The sequence below is a fragment of the Xyrauchen texanus genome, chromosome 18, assembly GCF_025860055.1.
Source record: "Xyrauchen texanus isolate HMW12.3.18 chromosome 18, RBS_HiC_50CHRs, whole genome shotgun sequence".
Taxonomy (NCBI): Eukaryota; Metazoa; Chordata; class Actinopteri; order Cypriniformes; family Catostomidae; genus Xyrauchen; species Xyrauchen texanus.
The window spans coordinates 21614929-21634089 of NC_068293.1; the positions used below are offsets into that span (position 1 = coordinate 21614929).

The 19161-nt window shown below is 35.6% G+C and overlaps 1 protein-coding gene across 1 annotated transcript; it reads right to left on the minus strand.

Moving 5' to 3' along the window:
• Window positions 1-78: 78 nt before the first annotated feature.
• esyt3 (extended synaptotagmin-like protein 3) lies at window positions 79-18466 on the minus strand. The gene is made up of 23 exons (XM_052148965.1): window positions 17892-18466; window positions 16436-16477; window positions 16159-16293; window positions 15984-16060; window positions 15327-15396; window positions 15063-15152; window positions 14907-14962; window positions 12931-13051; window positions 12472-12648; window positions 11893-11975; window positions 11703-11751; window positions 9123-9212; window positions 7985-8047; window positions 7826-7885; window positions 5216-5287; window positions 5007-5093; window positions 4548-4697; window positions 3158-3582; window positions 1868-1966; window positions 1619-1750; window positions 1424-1529; window positions 1207-1256; window positions 79-938 (listed from the first exon to the last, which is right to left on the minus strand). Exons 1-23 carry the CDS (start codon window positions 18225-18227, stop codon window positions 899-901), a joined length of 2610 nt encoding a protein of 869 aa, XP_052004925.1. The 5' UTR covers window positions 18228-18466; the 3' UTR covers window positions 79-898.
• Between the last annotated feature and the right edge of the window lie 695 nt (window positions 18467-19161).

Consider the following 19161-nt stretch of genomic DNA (forward strand, 5'->3'; position numbering starts at 1 on the left):
ACTGTAAAGCTGAGGGCTTGAACACGTGCAATAAATTAGGTTGAAAATTGTAAAGACACTGTAGCCATAGTATCTTATTGTACAATTTTTATATGAAAGTGCTTTAATGCATGTGTCTTAGAATATATAAATGAATGAATCAATAAAGGAATGTAGGAAGTTACAGACAAGTAGTGTTCTAATTTACTGAATATCTACTGTAAAATATTTAGCAGTAAATTTATAAAAATTTTACAAGTCTTCTTGTTAATTCAGGTGATCTGGTCATTAAATAAACAAGACAAGGTGCAAGCAAATCTAAACATACTGCTCTTCAAATAAAGAACTTCTGAACTTAAAATGCAAGTTTTGCCCTTACAGGATATACTGTACATCCTCTACATTAAACTTTTAAATAAATACCTTTGGTATCCAGACAAGGAAAGGACTATGTTTCTAAAATGGAATGAAGGTTGGTGCATGCTGATAACAGTAATAACTTTATAATTATTCAGTATTTAGATTTTAAGTTAAACCGTTTTAAAACATGAATAGAGCACCAATAACATTGCAATACACTTTCATGACAAGACCTGATTTAAGAAGTGTTTAATAATTACAATTATTGTTATTGCTACTTTCCAAGTAAGCTTCAATGAGATCAGTAAGCTCTGAACTATGTTCTTCATGTTATTTACAAATGTAAAAATAAAATAATCCAGTTACATGTTTCTGGTATCTGCTTGTTTTGAAAAAATATGTTCTAGACCACAATATAAAGTAGACATATTAAAAAGTAGAATGAAAATGTAGATCTTCGAAGTCCTGAATACATTACAGCAACCAAACAATACTTTATGCAAGCATTCCAAACACATATTTGTATGTTATTCAGAAAAGTTTCTTCAGTAAAATGATTCTAGTTTGTCTTCTTTAGCCCAGGGAGAGTGAGTTCATACCTGTGTTTATCAGAAAGAAAAAAAGTTATACATAAAGCATCTGCACAATTACTTGAGGATCCATGAGAGTCAGTAATGTACAGTATGTGTTTTCAGCAATGAAATGTAACTTAAGCCAATACCAAACAAATTCTCTCATTCAATTTCTTTAGATGACCACACACTACATGCTTATTCTCCTTTTTGTTTAGAAAAATTACAAGAAATAAAACTTAAGAAAATATAAAGTTGACCTTATTTGAGGATGTAAACTTATTGCTTTTCTTACCATTCTGTGGAGGGCTTAGGCAGATCTATTTCAGACAGATCAATCAGAACCTTTGAAAGGGAAATATTTTACATAATTAGGCAAATTAGAAAATGTGTTTTAGAACATGTTTTAAGGTTGAACAATGAACACATGTTGGACTTTGTGGAGGGCATTTATAGTCTATATTTAATCTCACTCATGTGTTCATGTCACACCGTGTTTCCCATTTACTTACCATTCCGATCTCCTTTCGCTCTCTTTTGTTATGCATTTTATTGTTTTTTACTGCAATGTCCAACTTTCTGGTCCTTGCTTCCTCCATTGACACAGAAAACTCAAATCTAAGATGAATAGGTACAGAATGTTAAAACCTTTCAGCATTTCAAGAGATGACAGTACTTGGTTAATAATAGGTGAAAAACACTCTTACATCTCATAGAAGTCAGGGTTAACCGTCTTCTTTTTAACTTTAGTGCATTTGCGGTGTTTCCATGTTTGATCAGGTAACAGATATATGCGGACGTAAGTATCAGAGCCGCTCTCGCTACAGGAGAACAGGCCCCTGTAGGGAGCCAAGAAGAAGCCATGAAGGGGATCATATTTAAAAAAAATAATAATAATTAAGCTGTGGTGTTAAGAACAGCTACAGGGTTAAGAAAAGAGGAATAAGCTGTATCACCTGCAGCTGTTGACCATCACAGTGAGTCGTCTCCTTAAGGTGGCATAACGCAACGTCAGCTCAATCTGCCCAAAGCTGCCTTGATGATTCAGTATGGCCCTACAATAAACATTTTATATAACACATTGGTTTAAATCATATTAGCCTATTTAAACAATTAATAGCCTCAAAAAGTATTTGGACACAAAAGTATTTGGATAGAAGTCTCACTTTAAATGTCTGTATGTCATTGCAATTGGAAATAAAAAATCAAACCAAGTAGCATCTGCAATTAGCTTTAACTTCATTGAGCCATTTTTTGCAAGGACTTTTACAAACCTCTTTTTGTGAAAGGTTTTGCTTGAAAGTGTGGTTGTACTTGTGTGATCAAAAGCATGTGGTCAAAGTGTGAAAAGTGTGGTCAAATACATGCTACATGCTTTTTTTGTTATTTAATGCAAATGCATCCAAACTTTATTAAAGGAACAGAATTTAAAATAAAAATTCTCTCATCATCCTCATGCCATCTCAGATGTGTATGGTTTTCTATCTTCTGAACAACACAAATTAAGATTTTTGAAGACTATTTCAGCTCTGTTGGTTCTCACAATGCAAGTGAATGGTGACCAGAACTCAGAAAGTCCAAAAAGGACATAAAGGCAGCATAAAAGTAATCCATAAGACTTCAAGACTTGTTTAAATCAAACATATCAATATTAACTCATTTTTACTGTAAATATACACTTTTACTTTCACTTCAAAATTCTGGTTTGGAAGTGACTTTCAATTTCAGATTCAGCCAACTACTGGTTGGGGCTAGTCAAAGGTGGAGATTTTTATAAAACAAGAACTTAAATATTGATCTCTTTCTCTGTCACACCTTTCATTTTGCTTCTGAACACATTGATTTAACCACTGGAGTCCTATGTATGACTTTGATGCTGCCTTTATGTCCCTTTTGGACCTTCAAAGTTCTGGTCACCATTCACTTTGTGACAATCAGCATTGTGAGAACCAACAGAGCTGAAATATTCTTCTAAAAATCTGAAGAAAGATGCAGAAGAAAGAAAGTCATACACACCTTGGATGGCATGACTGTGAGTAAATAATGAGAGAATTACATTTTCTTGGTGAACTATTCCATTAAGTGATGCTTAAGTGTCTAAAAACGTTTTAGGGCCACTGCACTGGTTCAACCCCAAGAGATATTGCAATACAAAGTATTTGTAAATTTTAGTAGGACAAAACAACATTGAATCTGTCAGTGAGGCTTTAAAGCACAGGTTTCAAGCAGTAGCAGATTGTACTCACTCTGGATAAGGGACACTGTCCGCTAGATCAAAGCGAGAAGATGCAATTGAGTTCTCTGACAAGAGGCTGTGGGAATCATAGCGACGCATTTGACTAGGGATGGAGGGTGAGAAATATCGCCCCTCTGTGGCCATGAAAGAACTTCGGCGGTAGGGTGGGTAATCTGCTTGGAGTCCGTTAGTTGAGCTGGCTGAACCTGTCATTTTGACTGGTACAGTCTGTGTTCTTGAAAGTTGGACAGATGAAATGGGCATGTTTTCCTTCTGGTCCAACTGTAAGGTCTGAGCTGTTGCTGGACTTGCAACTGGAGCTGGAGTTGGAGTTGGAGTTGGTGGCTGAGGATCAATTTGGGAAGCTGAGGTGTTTGCCTGAGAATTCGGTGGCGGGGTGACAACCTTTGGTTCTGGTTTCTCCAGTGTAAGAATCTAGTTTGGATGCAACGGGTGTTTAGCCATTGTTTACAAATATACAAATATAATCTGCCTCACTATAGCAAAACAGTAACTTTGACAAAACTGAGTGATTTCCGCTTCTCATTTGCATTAAGTTGAGCATTTCTCAATTTTTTGAGAGCTGTACACACAGGACATGCTGCAGTGCCAGGCATAGTATTAAAAAGCCTTAACGGGGGGCCTGGGTAGCTCAGCGAGTAAATATGCTGACTACCACCCCTGGAGTCACAAGTTCGAATCCAGGGCATGCTGAGTGACTCCAGCCAGGTCTACAAGCAACCAAATTGGCCCGGTTGCTAGGGAGGGTAGAGTCACATGGGGTAACCTCCTAATGTTCCCTATAATGTGGTTCTTGCTCTCGGTGGGGCATGTAGTGAGCTGTGCGTGGATGCCGTGGAGAATAGCGTGAAGCCTCCACACACGCTAGGTCTCTGCAGTGACGCGCTCAACAAGCCACTTGATAAGATACATGAATTGACGTCTCAGACACAGCGGCAACTGAGATTCGTCTTCCGGCACCCGGATAGAGGCGAGTCACTATGACACCACGAGGACCTAGAGCGCATTGGGAATTGGGCATTCCAAAAACACAGAGGAAAGAAAATTGCCCACATTGGTTCTTGCAAGTATTGTCACGTTTTTTGTTTTTATGGGTGATGAATGATATTTGAGAATAGGGCGGTCTTTGCCACATTTTGAGAACCACAGGTCTAAGGGACCTGATTTAGTTTATCTCAGTTTTGACAAAATATGTGTTTGCCTTTGCACAGAATTGTTCTTTTCACAGAAACAGCAACAAAATAAAAAATATTACAGTTATGACTATTATGACTATGATTAATTATAGTAATTTGTGTTTTCATACAAAGCATAGACCAACATAGTTTTTTAAAAGTCAGCTGTTTAAAGTTCCCTTCACTGTTAATTAGTTCACTTACCCTGAGAACAGCTTTCATCTTGATTTGGCTATTGGCTCCTGAGCGTTCAAGCTGGAAGCGCTGGTCCATGGTCATGTCGGATACATTGAGCAGTCGTACCAGAGGCAATCTGAGCAAGCCCAGTGAGCCTTTCTTATCGTTTTCTTTCACCTGAGGTAATTCGGTAATTGTAGAAGAAAGAGAAATTAATCTTGAGTCTCATAGTATTAGGTAGAAACTCATTAGATCATAAACCAGCCCACGATTCAATGTTATTCAATCGTTCGCATCTTCAGTCTAATATATTCACACTGTTTGTCTTTTCAAACTCTTTGTATTGAAGAACAAGTAGATTCAAGTAAATGGCAGCTGTACTTGCATGACTAAATATAGATGTCACAAATATGGCCACCAAGTGACATATCGGGACTGTGGTTACACATACTGTACCTGTTAAGATTTAAAGACTGTTCTTCTTACCTCAACATTCAACACCTGGCTATTCACACTGTGTACAAAGAATGTGAAGCATTCTTCATAAACAGGGTCTTTTGAGGCAAAAACAACCTGTCAAAAAAATATAAAACACTTATGAAAACACTCCACCTATTAAATATTTGATCCACATTTTTAAGAAAAGGGAAAACAGGATTTTGACATTAAAGTTAGATTCCAAAGGAACTATATACCTTGCTTTTTTGACTTTGTCGATCTATGGAAAACTCCACATATGAGTTGGGGTCGTTAGTTTTTCTGGTGAGCTGCAATTTAAAAGGTCATTGTAAGCCTCTAGACATATTCTGAAACAGATTGTTCTTCTTAAAAATAATTTAAAAGTGATTACTGGATAAGGGTTTTACAAATCATTTTAAAGAAATTTCTGGGGCACATTTCCCCAGAAATAAATAAACATCCAGATAAGAATGCACCTCAATAGACAATCCAGTCTTCCCCTATTCTCCTTTCCTATCCTACTGGACCACTTTGTGTCCAACAGGAAACTGTTAATAGTTTATAATATTTGCTGTCTGGTGAATTTCTGGCAGTTACTCTCCAAAGGACAGACTGATGACACTATCAAAGAGCAATATCTAGCTGATGAAATATTTCATGACAAAGTATAACTAGAAAAACTTCTAGCTTTTGCACTACAGTTTCACTAAATTTCTGTGACTTATAAGATTGTTTTAATTTCCATTACTCTCCATGCCTGGAAAGCACAATGCATTTTGAAATTCCCTGATATTTCTAAGTTTTCCAAAACTGATGGAAACCTTTGATTACAGCACCACCCCAGATTGCTCCAGGGGAACCCTACTGAACAATGATGGCACACTTTATGGTTATGCTGCATTCAGTAAAGTTGCTTAGCAAATATTACTTGCTTCAGTCATGGGACAAATAAAGTCTCTATTTATTCACCCTAAATATGTAATGTCAATGCAGTTAAGGTTTGGAGCTTGCAAAAGAGAGAGATAAAGAAGTTCACTGTAGCGCTGGCTAGTGTTAAATGGATAATTCACCCAAAAATTAACATTCTCTCATCATTTACTCACCCTCATGCCATCCCTGATGTAAATGACTTTTTTTTCTTCATTTGAACTCAAATTAAGATTTTTAGAAGAATATTTCAGCTCTGTAGGTCCATATAATGCAAGTGAAAGGTGGCCAGAAATGTGAAGGTCCAAAAAGGACATAAAGGAAATAGTAGTATGGTAAAAGTAATCCATAAGACACCAGTGGTTAAATCCATGTCTTCTGAAGCGATATGATATGTGTGGGTGAGAAAAAGATCAATATTGATGTCCTTTTTAATGTAAATCTACACTTACACTTTCATATTCAGTCACTTACACTTTGGGACAGGTCAAAGGTACAGATTTATAGTAAAAAAAAAAGACTTAAATATTGATCTGATTGAAAGCATCAAGAGAGCGGAAATATTCATCTAAAATTCATCTAAGTTCTGCAGACAAAAGAAAGACTAGTATGGCATGAGGGTGAGTAAATGATGAGAGAATTTTAATTTTTGTATGAACTATACCTTTAAGAGGTGATTGTGGTGCCAGCCTAAAAACATTTTGTGCCAAGGGCAACTCTGGCAGTTGCAGAAATGCTTTTACTTTCAACTGAAGAATTAATTCATATATTTATCTAATAAACCTCTGGATCTTTGAATAATAAGTTTGTGAGCCATTCACAATGGGGCACACCCATGATTATGAAACCATTAGTCTATGAAAAAGTCTTGGATGTTTCACCTTTTAATTTGCATGATGTATATGTGGTTAACTTGTTCATTTTCATAGTTGAGTCCTTGGAAACCAGCTGAACAGGTCATTAAAATGATTGAGAAGTAGAAACTAAAACCTGTGCCTTGACATTATTAGGTTTACAGTTAAGATGTAATCTTTGGTATGCTCCATTTTCCAAACAAGTTGGCAAAGTCTGCATTCCAAAAACATCAGATAAGAAATCACAAAAGGAAATTATTATATCTAGCTCTATATTAAGTCTCCAGTGAGGATTGGGCAATGCTTTGGACTCAACAGCAGATAAAGAAAGGAAAATCTTGCTTTTCTCAAGGGATTGTGAGAATTTCATAGTAGCCTATCAGGATATGCATAAGTCCTATTTGACCTAAAGGAATAGTTCAGATAAGTGAAAAAGGTGTTACATTGTAGTCTGTTCACACCCAAAACCGAATAAATTACTTTTATACTGAGAAATTATTCTAAAAATATTTGTTTGTGTTTTGCAGAAGAAAGACATACACATCTGTGTTGGCATGAGGGTGAGTAAATGATAAGATCATTTTTATTTCTTTAATGTGAAAATGTGAAAACTATTTTCTCCAACCCCAGCTTAATATGCTGAAACAACTATACTTAAGCCTTTTGTAGGTTGATTCCCCAAACTGTAAACACGGCGGTTAATCTTCCATTTTAATTAAGAGTTTTTCTCTTAATCAGCTGTGACGGGTGACAGGAAATTTTGTTGTTTCTATTTCTGCGGCGTCATGCCTCATAGCCCCGTCCACTACGAAGTTTATCTGGTCCAAAATCCAACTCCTCATAATTGCAATTTAAACATCAAATATGTTCTGATTGGCTGTGATTGTGCCTCTTTGCCCAGCAGTTTCACATTAAGTGTGGACAAAATTGATTGTTGTTAGTATCCTATTGCGTCGGGACTATGTAGAGCAAACTTCACAACAATAGCATTCATGAGCACTCTGTACCAGAACCATCACACAACTTCTACACAGTGTACAAAGATCAGTTGAGGTGATTTCCTACCCGAGATTCTTTGACTGGTTTTCCATGCTTATCATTTTGGGTGAATTCTCTTTGGTCTTTCTGCAAAGAAAATGGTTAAAATGAAATTTGTTGAGCCATGTTGTGGTATGAAATGCTGACAGTCTGTAAGAGATTACCACATTGTGTATGTATACTCACAGGCAAATTGGAGGCACTGTCAAGGTATACTGCCAGCATGGCACAAGCGAGGCCATCAGTGGTCTAAAAAGGAAATAATGAACAACGTAAAGCATTCTAAATCTAGTAGCTGAGCCTGGCTGTTTTGTAATTAAGATCTTCAGGTTTACATGACAATAATTTTGTTCGATAATCCAGCACTTAACACCTGTCTGGGAAAGTACAGTTGAAGTCAGAAGTTTACATACACATTGGCCAAATACATTAAAACTCAGTTTTTCACAATTCCTGAAATGTCTTATTTCTTTCATCACATTTTCAGTGCGTCAGAAGTTTACATACAATTTGTTAGTATTTGGTAGCATTGCCTTTAAATTGTTTAACTTAGGTTAAACGTTTTGTAGCCTTCCACAAGCTTCTCACATAAGTTGCTAGAATTTTAGCCCAATCCTCTAAAATTCTCTAATCATTTACTCACACTCATGCCATCCCAAAAGGCAACAGATCAATATTTAAGTCCTTTTTTGACTATAAATGTACCTCCCTGCCCAGAAAGTTGCGATGTGCACGAAGAATGCAAATCGACAAAAAAGGGGAAAAAAAGAATGTGAAAGTGAAAGTGGAGATTGATTGTAAAAAAATAAAAAATTATTATCCGTTTCTCATCCATACTTATCATACAGCTTTTGAAGACACATTTATAATTAATAACTTAATGTGCTTTAGGAGCTTCAAAAGTTTGGTACCCATTCACTTGCATTGTGAGGACCTAGAGCTAAAATGTTCTTCTAAAAATCTTTGTTTGTGTTCAGCAGAAGAAAGACATACACACCTGGGATGGCATGAGTGTAAGTAAATGAGATAATTTTCATTTTTGGGTGAACTATCCCTTTAAATGCAGCAAGATTGCAGAAAGTTATTATTATAAACAATGTTCTCCCTGATTATTATTAGTGAATATAATTGTTATGATGATGATGATGATGATGATGATGATGATGGAGAATTGTGTTTGGGTTATGATTCACTTTTTACAAAAACCTGATAAATATTTGATCACCAAAAAAGAAAAAAATATATCTAGCATGACAGAGGATACAAATTGGTAAAAAAAAAAAGTACACTATTCTTAGCCAATGAATAGAAAATACAAGCTTACCTCCTTCATTAGTGCTTGGTTTGTTTGCAGAGAAAACCACTGTAACTTCATATGTATCTCACCACTCTGAATGTCCTCCAGAGTGAACCACTGTGAATTAAAGACAATGCTGGTGTGTTCACTTGAACAACAAAACTAAAAACACAGACAAGTCTAAAGAAGTTAAATGAGTATTTAATCCCTGACTTAAAAAACAAATGGCAAAAATGGATTTGCCCACTGTCTGTTTGCACACCACACAGACATTCTGACTGTATAAATGTTGTTTTTCTTCAGCATTCCTAATCACATGTGTGCTTTGCTTCCCTTACAAAAAGTACTCTGGTGGTACAATGTTAAAGTGATAGTATTAGATGATAATACCATGGTATTTACATGATATTCCCAGGAACTTCAATGAATAACTTGATATAACCATGGTACTGTTTTGTTAAAGGAATATTCTGGGTTCAATACAAGTTAAGCTCAATTGACAGCATTTGTAACAATGTTGATTGCCACAGAAATTCATCTATACTTGTCCTTCCTACAGTGAGGCGCTTACAATGGGAGTAAATGAGGCCAATTAGAAGCTACACATTTCTTCCTTTAAAGCCTCCAAAGATTGGCCCCACTTAATTTATTTATTTCATAAAAAAATTGTAGAAAAGGAAGGATGAGTTCAAATTATCTTTTTGTGCCAATCAAAAAAATGCCGTCGATAGCGCTTAACTTGTATTGAACCCGGAATATACCGGAATAACCCTTTAATACTTCAGGGAATTCACCCAAATTTTATGTTCTCACTCCACTCAAATGAGATATCAGAGACAACAATGTATGCATCATAATACATGGGATACAATTTTAAATCTGTTTAAAAGTTACATTGGCAAAGAGTAAAACATTTTCAATATTGTTTGTTAAAAAATACAAAAGAAAAATAATTAAATTCATTTCAGAGCATAAAATGAGATGGACTGAAAACTTTTCAGATCTACCAATTGCTTTATTCCACCACTACAGACAATCATCCAATGCTATTATCATTTGTAATCAAACTCATTGTACACATTGGCTATATGTTTAAAACCTACAAATCCAGAGCAATGACACCAAGCTGTTATTCCTTGTCTAATTAGAGGAACCTGCCTACAGAACATTTTATCATATTCATCAACAAAAATGTATGACCATAAAGTGAGAATACCAGACATTCCAAGATTTTCTTACTGTTTCATAATATGTTGACAGAGAATCCCAATTTCTTTCCAACCACTGAATATTTTAAGCTATTTTTGTGAGAATAAATACATAAATAAAGATTATCTATAATACATAAAGATTCTTTACTCATTCGTCAAGCACATATTACATTTTTATCATCTATTCTTATTACACACAAACACAAAGGTATATAACACAAAACACACATGCACACACTTGTTGAAGGCAATTATAAATTAGCACTGAGAAAAGTCTTGCACATTATGCACCCAGGGGCCGGCTGCATAAACATAGACATTGAATGCTTGCGTCTAACAATTAGTCTGACTAACTTAAGATCCCAGAGAAAGCCTGTTGCATAAAACAAGCTCACAGCTGTCTTTATAAGACAGTCTAATACAAATTTTTTGCAGGAAAAGTACAACACTGAACAACATAGAAAATGGCCGACAGTGGGCACTCAACATGCTGAAAATGTTTGCATATTATAAAAATACAATGCTTAAAATCTATTCTAATGAACACATTTAGTGATTTTAACCCAAATAATATATAAAACACAAGAAACTGTGTTACCAGAAGTCGAAGTTTTCTACAAAGTCTCAACTCGAGCCCCTTTGAGCCCTTAACTGAAGCGCCCACGAGCACAGCTGACAGTTATTTTTCATGACAACATAGAATGGAACCAAAAGTTAGCCTAGGTGTCGGCAGGCTTATATTTTGGTCTTAAATAAGTTCAATGTAAGTTTTTATGCAACTGACTGAAAAAGTTAAGACCAAAATATTAGACAACTAAGTTGTAAGACTGTAATTGTTGATTTACATTGATAAAGCAAAGAATAAGTTATATAGGTCTTACACATACCTCAAGCAGCCACATCTTGCTGTTGAAGTGCTGATGCCAGCTGAGGCGGTTTTACTTCTTTTATCTTAAAGAATTCTGAAATGTCCATTGCGATATTCTAATAAATCTCCTTACCGAGATAAGTGCACACCTATAAACCGTCTGTCTAAAGCAGTCGAAGTAATTACATCCAAAAGTTTTAATCTCATTGGCTAGATCGTAAGTAACTTCTTATCGATGATTGGACAGTTAACATGTCAGTCAGTAGCCTCCTTGTCTGAGTGGGCGGTTCTTGTCAGGAGTGAATGAGCATAAATGGACAGCAGAATTCAGGTTCTGGATTTTATTTTACTGTGCGCATGAAAATGCGATGATTAGTACAAGGTAATAAAAATGCTGGGGCTTTTCCTAAAATATTCGGGGCTTTAGCCCGGTAAACCCACCGTAGTGCCACCCTTGGTGTGGAGCACTTCGATTTAATCCAGGAAACTGTGCCTATGGATTCTGTAAAGGACCTTTCTAAAGCTTACCTTGTCTAGCACTCTTTCTTTCTTCACCTCCCCAAAATCCAGATTGAACCTGCGACATACAATCCAACACCTCAAACTAATTTACATACTTTCCAAATGCTTACCAGATTTACAGGAAATCATTTTCATAATATTCTGCACTCTAATCTGCATGAAAGGTAAAATAATGATGATGTTTGAGCATAATCACCTGCCCAAAAAGTCATCAGCATCCGTGTCTTCATCGAAAAGTTCCACTTCCAACTCTTGCCCAGGAGCTTCATGAATGACGAACTATTGAAATTCAAATATAAGTACAGCAATGAGAGCTTTTGCATTTCCTATTTTTCATTTGAAATGAGCAAAATCGATTATGTCCTGACACCGTGGCGAGGCCAGAAATCTCAAAGTGGGTGGACCTTAGTGTAGTGGATCAACGTCTATTCTGTGCCTATGTAATTTCATTGTAAAAAAATTATGAAGTGCACCACTTTATTTAGCCTTTATGAGACAATTTTTTGCTAAAGTCAAAGTTTTCCGATGTGAAAAATATAATTCGTTTTTTCAAAAACTGATAATGATGAGTGTGTGACAAAATGTAGTTTCTTTCAATTTCCAAACTATTAGTAGCCTGCATTCCAGCAGTTTATATTGGGTGGACCCACTGTCAATCTGGGTGTACCAGTGCCACCCTGGCTCTTATGTGGCCTCGCCTCTGGCTTGACAAGAATAGCAGGTGTACTAAACAAAAGGATAGGGGTGTATTAATGGACAAAACATCAGCTGCTACCTCAAAAACTTCATTCCAGCGTGGATTCAAGTTTTCTTTTATAGTCTTTGTTTTGAACTGCTTATTTCCGACCCTCAGCACAGTATATGGATCTGACTTGCCCTTCACCAGTCCCATCATGTGCGCATCTTTTGCTACAAGATCCCGGGCCTCCAAGATGTGGACCCGTACCACGCCCTTAAGGCATCAATAAAGAAAGAAATTATTCATTCACATGGTGATGAAATTAAAAAACAAATCTATGTAAATAAAACAAAACTAGAGAATTGAACATTATATCAGCACTGCCAAAAGAAAAACACATCAAGCATACTAATATATTTTCTGCTTATCAAATGCTCTAAGACTACTGTACTCCTTATTTTCCAATTCATTTAGCATACAGTATATAGGCCTTGTCTGAAACACATAAGAAGCTCTTTGATTGAGGCAATGGGACTCATTCATCTGAAGTCTTACTCGAGGCAGTGGAAACCTCATCTGGTCGACCTTGACTTGTTCAATCAATGGAAAGCACATCCGATTGGGCAGAACCATGAGAGAGGCGATGATGTCCACAATCGCAGATTCTGACATATGACTAGAGAGTAAACAGAGATTCGGGTTTATACTACGAGAAACTCTGTGGTTTAGTTTAATTTATTTAGATGAACAATGATGTGCACAGACCTTAGCAGGGACAGGGGCAGAAGGATAAAAAAGGGCACAGATTTTTTTTTTCTTTTAATTTAATTGTTTTTATGAGTAGCCTAGTAATTATAAATACTTAACAAATTTCTTTGCTTATTGAGTATTTAACCATTTTCTTGTATACTGTACATAATTGTAAAAACATTTCTTTATCACAAATAATAGCCTATTCTGTTATATTTCTCACAAAAAGCTCCATGGTAATACACTTGTTTATTTATCTATTTTCAGACATGGTGATAACCCCATGTTTATGACATGTGTCATAGGAAAACCATGGTATTAAAGTACCTTGGAGTACCACGACAGTATCATGAAATATGAACATGATCAATAATTCAGTACAATGTTATTACCCTGGTAATGGCACAGTGTTGATTTTTGTTATACTACTCTTATGTTTTTCTTGTCTCATCTCTGCTCCCTCACTCTTTATATAACTGACACTTCTTATATTACTTTCCCTTAATTTATTTTAATATTCATATAATGTTATTTTCAGTATTCTGTCATTAATATCTATAAATATACAGGACCTAAAAGCAATAATATGGCAGAACCATGGTACAATAATGGAGTCAAGATGGTACCATGGTTTTGCATGGATATGTCTACATGTAAACTACATGTCTAAAAAATTATTAAGTATTTTTTTCTGAAAGTGATCTAATGGCTTATTAGTTTCAACAAAACAAAACTGGCTTTGGCTGAACCAGACAGCGCCTTCAGTTTATGTCAACATTCACTGAAAGTGTCGCAACTGTTCACATTATAATGAATAAATCTTTCTACACTGCAGATGTGCAATGCAGAAAATGCAGGAGCAATCGAGTATTATTCTTCCGATGAACTTACAACACAATACATGGAGTAGACTTTTTAATTTTTAAAATGTCTCCCCTTTTTCTGGATGCCCAAAAGGGCACCTTTAGATTTGTGAATGAAAGGGGCTTGTGCCCCTGCTGCCCCCATTCTGTGAACGTCACAGTATATTAATTCAAACTAATTGTGCCAGTCTTTCTCACTGGCTACAGCAAGCCAGTGATTGAAGGAGCCTAACAAGTCAAATCTGTCCTGACTGGCTGGGTATTTCAGTATATCTTTACTACTAATTATTAACAGAGGGTCATTTTAACAGATTTAGTAATTTTATGCAAGTTGTTCCAATAGTTTGAGATAGACATCATGCAATGTGACAAAAACTGGCAAATAAGGAACATACAGCATATTGTATTAGGAGCACAAAAACAAGTAATCTTTTAACTTGTTTTAACACACTGGCAGAAGGAAACCTTCAAAAAGGAATAGTATTATCCGGCCTAATCCTATTCATCCACGACGGCATCATTTATGACAACATTTAATGCCCTGAAGCAAGGTGGCACTAAACAGGTTCATTTATCATTACATCGGTGTTTCTATTATTTGTTTAGCACCTGTAGCTTTCATTTGACCAAGTCGCTAATGCTTGTTACGATGCTAACTGCTGTCTTACTACCATAAATCAAATGCACATTTTACAGCACAACAGACAACAGCGATTAGGTTATAATTGAAATAAAGACTTAAATATTACTTTAATAAAAAAATACTTTCATTCTTCTGGGACAGCGTGTGTTTTTAGAATAAAAATACATAATACTGTTATTCTGACATGTTTTTATAAATACCAAAAATTCAAGGAAATTTGTACGCACCTATAATAAGAAATAATCAAAATCTTTGATCAGAATCTATGAATGTACCTTAGTGCTGGACTGTCCAAAACATTAGTCATGCCAGTCCAATTTATTTGCAGAGTCTGAAAATTCAATTTTACACACAACAGAGTTGTAGATAAACTCATGACACATTTATGTTTTATTTTAAAGTTGCTAATTGCATGCAGTTTCCATACTCACGGGTCGACGAATAAAGAACATGGTGACTCCACCTACAAGGGGTGCCTGACCAATCAGAGGCTCAAGGATGACACGTAGCATCCCCTGAAGCTAAAATTAAAAATAGATTTATACTTGCTCAATTTTTTATCTTTTTAATGATTGACTGTGCAGTGAGAACGTTCCAAGATGAATGTGTATTTACTCTGAAATTATGTGAAACATCTAATCTCTGTTAAAGTGAACTTTCACAATGTACTATGATGAAATTCAAGTTTCACTGACCTGAAGCCCTTTGACTCCTACTTTGATGGCTGGTTTAACATCAGCATCAATGTCCACATCAGCCTCATAACTAGAAGGAAAATAGAGTCTAAAACATTCAAGTGTAGATGCACTTACACAACTCATTATTGGCACAACACAACACCACGTAAATGGCACATTTCATATAAAACAACCTATCTTTATGAGTCAAAAAGCAAAAATCCTGAAATATATAATACTGTAGCTATAAACATCTGCTTAAACAGTCATTTAATTTAACAACTGTATCTGTGATGAATTTAAGTGCACATGTTCTGCCAAGGCATAGCCAATTATTACTGTTGAATTCTGAATTACATACCCAAAATCAAACTTAAATTGTTCTAACTTGATTTAATAAAAAGACCTGAGAAGTTTTCAGTTGTGTCTATCCAGTGAAATATTTATAAGTGATACGTTTGTGTTGTTGACAAGCAGTCTGCTTCAGTATGGTAACTGTAACTGTAAACTGCATTGCAATTGTTGTGCATAAACTTTATTAGTGCAACTCGAATTTTAGTCTATTTGGAAAAGATATTATGTGCATATAAAAACAGCCCCATGGGTTAACGATGGCATAAAAACAGGTTAGCAAAATAATCTCTCAATTAAATAATATTTGTTGTCAAAGCTCACACAATGTTGAGGTCAATGATGACCTCTCTTGTGTCCAGCTCATGTGTGTACACCCGTACACCTGTGATAGTTGGAGCCTGAAACACAAATGTACAGTTATAAACTTCTTTATGATGTATATTATGGTCTACTCCCAGTTAAGATCACAGTTTCTCAGACAATTATGGAATTATACCCTCTGTCCGATGTGGACTTTAGTAAAGCTGAAGGTCTTGAGATGGGGACTAGACGATCTTACGGACGGCTGAATGTTTTCAATTAGAAGCTTCTCCATGAACATGCCAAAAAATGGCCATGCCTGCTGAAGAATCTACAACAAACAAGCACATTTAGAGATCTGCAGTTAAAAAGAAAACCTGAAATAAGCCAACCTGTACTCTCTCAGACAGAAAAATGTATTAAACAGACAATTACCACTACATTAGAGGTGCAAAACCTAGATGAAGTCTTACCTTGTTGATCCAAGCAGCCTTCTCAACATCAGCAATGTGAATCTATAGAGGACAAAGACAAAGAAGCGTGGACATCTATGACAATTCATAACAAAATGATGGTCCACCAGTTTGGTAGTGCACAACTTTCATATGAGCTGTTAATGATTGTTCACCAGATTAGACAAATTAATACATCTTCCCCATAACTGTCCATAAAACGTTTTAGAATTTAATTATGTAAATACTAGATCAAAATCGAATCCTATGATTACATTTAATCCAAGTTTTTTTATGCCACTGAAATAGTGAGTTCACCCAAAAATGAAAATTCTCTCCCTCAACCCTTCCCAGGTGTGTATGATTTTCTTTCTTCTGCAGAACACAAACAAAGATTCTTAGAAGAATTTTTAAGTTCTCTAGGTCCATACTATGCAAGTGAATGGGTACCACATATTTGAAGCTACAAAAATCACCTAATTCGCTTGCATTGTATGGACCTAGAGAGCTTAAATATTCTTCAATATAAACAAATATTTGTTTGTGTTCTGCTGAAGAAAAAAAAGTCATACCCATCTGGGATGACATGAGAGTGAGTAAATCATAAGAGAATTTTCCTTTTTGGGTGAACTATTCCTTTAAGGTTAGTTTAGAGTTTGGAAACTAGAGATCTTGGGAACTATAAAAACTGGGTAACTGTAATATATCAAAATAGGCCAAATTGATCTATTTAAAATATTTGTTTCAACCCTAGTTCTGCATTAAAAGGTGTCAGTCTCTAGTTTCAAATGAAAATTGGTAACACTTTATATAAGCTTCCATTTGTTAACATTGGTTAACTACATTAGTTAACATGAACTAACTTTTACAGCATTTCTTAATCTTGGTTAATGTTCATTTCAATACATGCTATTTTTTTAATTAAAAGTTGTACAAAATGTAACATTAGTTAATGCATTACAAACTTGAACTCATGATGAACAATTTTATAAACTAACAATAACCAAGATTAATAAATGCTGTAAAAATATATTATTCATTATAAGTTTATAATATCTAATGCATTAACTAATGTCAACAAATAGCACCTTTTTGTAAAGTGTAACCAGACATTATTTTATCTTTTTTAAGCATGAAAAGCAGGTAGGTATTTTAATTAAGAAACTCAAGCTGACACGTTTTTGTGTGATGTTCCCAAAGCAACAAAACAAGAAACCACACCTCTGACAGTTCGCCACATTGCAATCCAGTATTTTAAATTGGACACCATGCAGTATGTATTGCACAATTACTGTAAGATAGGGTTTAAAACGTAATATGCATAGAAACAATACTGTACACCATACTTATTTGTTATTCAGGGTGTCATCTCATTCAAATAATTTGCACATAGAGGACTAATACTTTAAACTAGTATTATTTGCATCAAGGTTAACTGGTAGTAAAGTCTTGTGTAGAGTATCTCAAGGCCACCCACCCAAGCTGGCATGTTCATAGCCTTCAGTTCAGTGTTGATCACCGTCTTCTCGTTTTCCAAGAAGTCGATGGCTGTGTCGAGCCTGTGATCTTTCCACTTGCGGTTGTTTTTCCACATGGTCCACATCAGCATACTCAGAAGAATCCAGCTAATGCTCAGTCCAAGTGATCCGGTCAGGTATACGGGATAGCACAGGACAATCGCTCTCATCATGAACATCAGGAATTCCATGACTATTTGATTGACATCCTTTACACTGAGACCGAGTCCATCGCTTGTTTCAACAGCAGGGATGGAGGGCACTTGACCCTCACTGTTTGTAACTGCAGCACTCATTTTATTCTGATTACGTCTGTCGATCGTTGTGTTGTGTTTGGATGTCTACTTTAGATTAAATACATCCCCCAACAAAAATAAAAATAAAAGCCAATCATCAGACGACAAGAGTAAACAAAACATTTACCCAGACGCCCTCAGCATCATCTCGTAAAATCCATCGTGTTCAGTTCATCTCCACTGAAGCTGGAGCGCAATCCGCGATTTTGGAAGCTCTCTGTCAGTTTTATGAACTTCCGTGTTTCCCCATCCATTGGATGTTTTTTGTTTTTTTTTACCTGGCATGGCCTCGGAGGTAGACACGCCTAAATCCACCCTTTTCTTGTTATTAGAGTTAGGCTTGCACGCACATTCATATAGTCGACAGACAGGACGATCTGCCTCGAAACAAAACAATTGCAAATACGATTGACTGTGCTTGGAGGAGAAAGACAAAATTACTTTAATAATCGTCTGATGAAGAGTCCGCCACTGAGATTCATAGAAATGAATGATAATTTGTAAACTAGGGAAGTAGGCATGGGTTTAATTGGGATTTCGGAGGTGGGGGAACACTAAAATCGTGTGATGTCGTAGATATATTATTATGCCTGTATGATATGTAATTCATATAGCTAATTTTTCTTTCTTTCAGATGAATAAATTTTACAGGGATAATGATTTGTCTGTAATTATTTTGCATAGCATTATTCAACTTAATTGTGAAAATACATAATTACATGGAATATTTGGTTTAGTGTTATTGGTAGGCTATATAATATTATATTGGAGAAGTTACCTTTTTCTTGTCCTATAGGTTTGGGGTCAATTTATAGAACATGCTAAACTTTTATCTAATTATGTTTAAAAGTAATTGCACAGGAAACAAACACCTTCTACCTTTTACTTAAATTGTAATGAAAACATTTGGATTAAATTAGGAAAGAGTTTCAAA